Source organism: Triticum dicoccoides, unplaced genomic scaffold (genome assembly GCF_002162155.2).
Source record: "Triticum dicoccoides isolate Atlit2015 ecotype Zavitan unplaced genomic scaffold, WEW_v2.0 scaffold111284, whole genome shotgun sequence".
Classification (NCBI taxonomy): domain Eukaryota; kingdom Viridiplantae; phylum Streptophyta; class Magnoliopsida; order Poales; family Poaceae; genus Triticum; species Triticum dicoccoides.
In genome coordinates this window covers 1-1,868 of record NW_021176961.1, presented here as the reverse complement: position 1 = coordinate 1,868, position 1,868 = coordinate 1, and the positions used below count along the sequence as shown (strand labels likewise).

The 1,868-nt window shown below is 49.7% G+C and overlaps 1 protein-coding gene across 1 annotated transcript; it reads right to left on the bottom strand.

Annotated features, from left to right (window-relative positions):
- Positions 1–343: 343 nt before the first annotated feature.
- LOC119342961 (bidirectional sugar transporter SWEET6b-like) lies at positions 344–1,858 on the bottom strand (the record flags this gene model as incomplete). Its single annotated transcript, XM_037614224.1, has 4 exons — positions 1,535–1,858; positions 951–1,440; positions 633–849; positions 344–505 (listed from the first exon to the last, which is right to left on the bottom strand). Coding segments are annotated over exons 2-4 (459 nt in total), but the record flags the coding sequence as incomplete, so codon positions are not given.
- Between the last annotated feature and the right edge of the window lie 10 nt (positions 1,859–1,868).

Here is a 1,868-nt window from a genome sequence, read left to right as displayed (position 1 = left end):
AGAACTTGGGTGCGTGAGAGGTGAACAAGTCAATTCAAACTTCTTTTGAACAGGGTTTTGGCACGAACGTTAAAACATGAAAGGTGGGTGCATCTTTTAGACGGACACAGATTTTCAAGCAGAATCAACAACAAACAAGGTGTGCTACTTATCAAATTGAGATCTGCCAAAAGCATCTACTAGAATTTTAAAAATAAATTGTAGGAAGGTATTTTTCTAGACAACACATCATTACCACACCATACGTGCACAACGCAGATTAATTAGCCACCTGAACTAACAAGTTAAAGCGGTTATCAAAGATCGCGGGTCGACAATCCATAAGTTGGGGTGGTGTACGTACCATGATGGTGAGCGGGGAGGCGTACATGATGGAGCCGAAGATGACGCAGAGGATGCCTACGATCATGGAGCGCTTCTCATGGGTGTGGGCGCCGACGAGCACACCGGCAACCACGGCAGCCATGAACGCCGCCTCGATGGCGAGCACGCCGAGCATCTTCCACTGCACGCACAGCACAGGCACATGGCATGGGTTAGGGGCATGCAGGAGGATCTTCTGTACAGAAACTAACGCCGAAAAGAGACAATAGGCCGGATGAGGGGGCATTAGGAGGGTTGCAAGTACGTACCCTTGTGTTCTTGGCCGCGTAGATGATGAACATGATGATGTAGGCGCCCTCGATGACGAGGCCGATGCCGTTGATGGTGAGGACGAGGGTGCTGTTGGGGTGGACGATAGGGAGCCCGTAGAAGAACCAGAGCAGGCAGTTCATGAGCGTCGCCAGGTAGGGGTCCGGCTTGAACTCCTCCACGTCCTTGGCCTTGTAGATACGCCAGAACGTCGGCCTGCGTACGCACAAGCAGAAAACGAGCGTCAGGTTCATGCCCTAGCAACCACCTTCCATCCATGAATACATTGCCGAGAGGAGGAGGAGGAGAGGGCTTACACAGGGGAGAGGAAGAGGCCGAAGGAGATGACATTGCCAATGATGCCCACGATGTTGCGGGCCACGTCGGCGGAAACCATGATGCTCAGCAAGATCGATCGATCGCCCGCCGGGAACACAACTCGATTGCTCGGGGGAACAAACGACTTGAGGAAGGTTGGTTGTGATTTGTTTGGGGCGTGGGTGGCCGAGCTTATATAGTAGGGCGTACGCCTTGGCCTTCCCCAAGTTATATCCGATAAGGATATTGTTATGGGTAGCTAAACCTTCTCGGTTAGGTGCAGACCTTATCGAACTCCATCTCTGGCCGTGCTCCCATACAACGGCCAGCCGTCTCAATTTCTTCCTCGTCACCTAGCCAAAGGATCGCCCAGCTAGCTCCTCTTCCACGTAACAACTCCTACTCGATCCAATTATCCCCCGACAGTCCTACGCAAATAAACCTCTCATGCAAGATCGAGGCAAGCCGGGGAGGGACAGCAAGACGGCACTGTGGTGAGACAGATCAATTAGAGGCAAGATAAGCATGGCAGCGGCACGGGGGCATAAAGTGCAGCGTATGTACAGATGGGTTGAGCACTCACTGCGCTTCTCCATGATCATGATCATGCCTACAGTACTGTCTTCATCCAACGGTGCTTGCAAGGTAAGAAGAAATCTGTGTGCATCACCTACCTTCAAGTGGAGAGGATTGATTTTTTCTGCAATTGGTCAAATTGGATGTAAAAAATCAACTTTGCATGCTTACATGAAGCTAGATTCCTGGAAAATAAGTGTTTCCGCACAGTATATCAAAATGAAACTGCTAATTATTAAGTCCCATATGTTTTTTGTGTCCTGATCTTACCTTCAGCATCTGATTAACAAAATACGTGTCTGATGTCGAAAATTCGATCTGAATCTTGACAAGAAACAAAC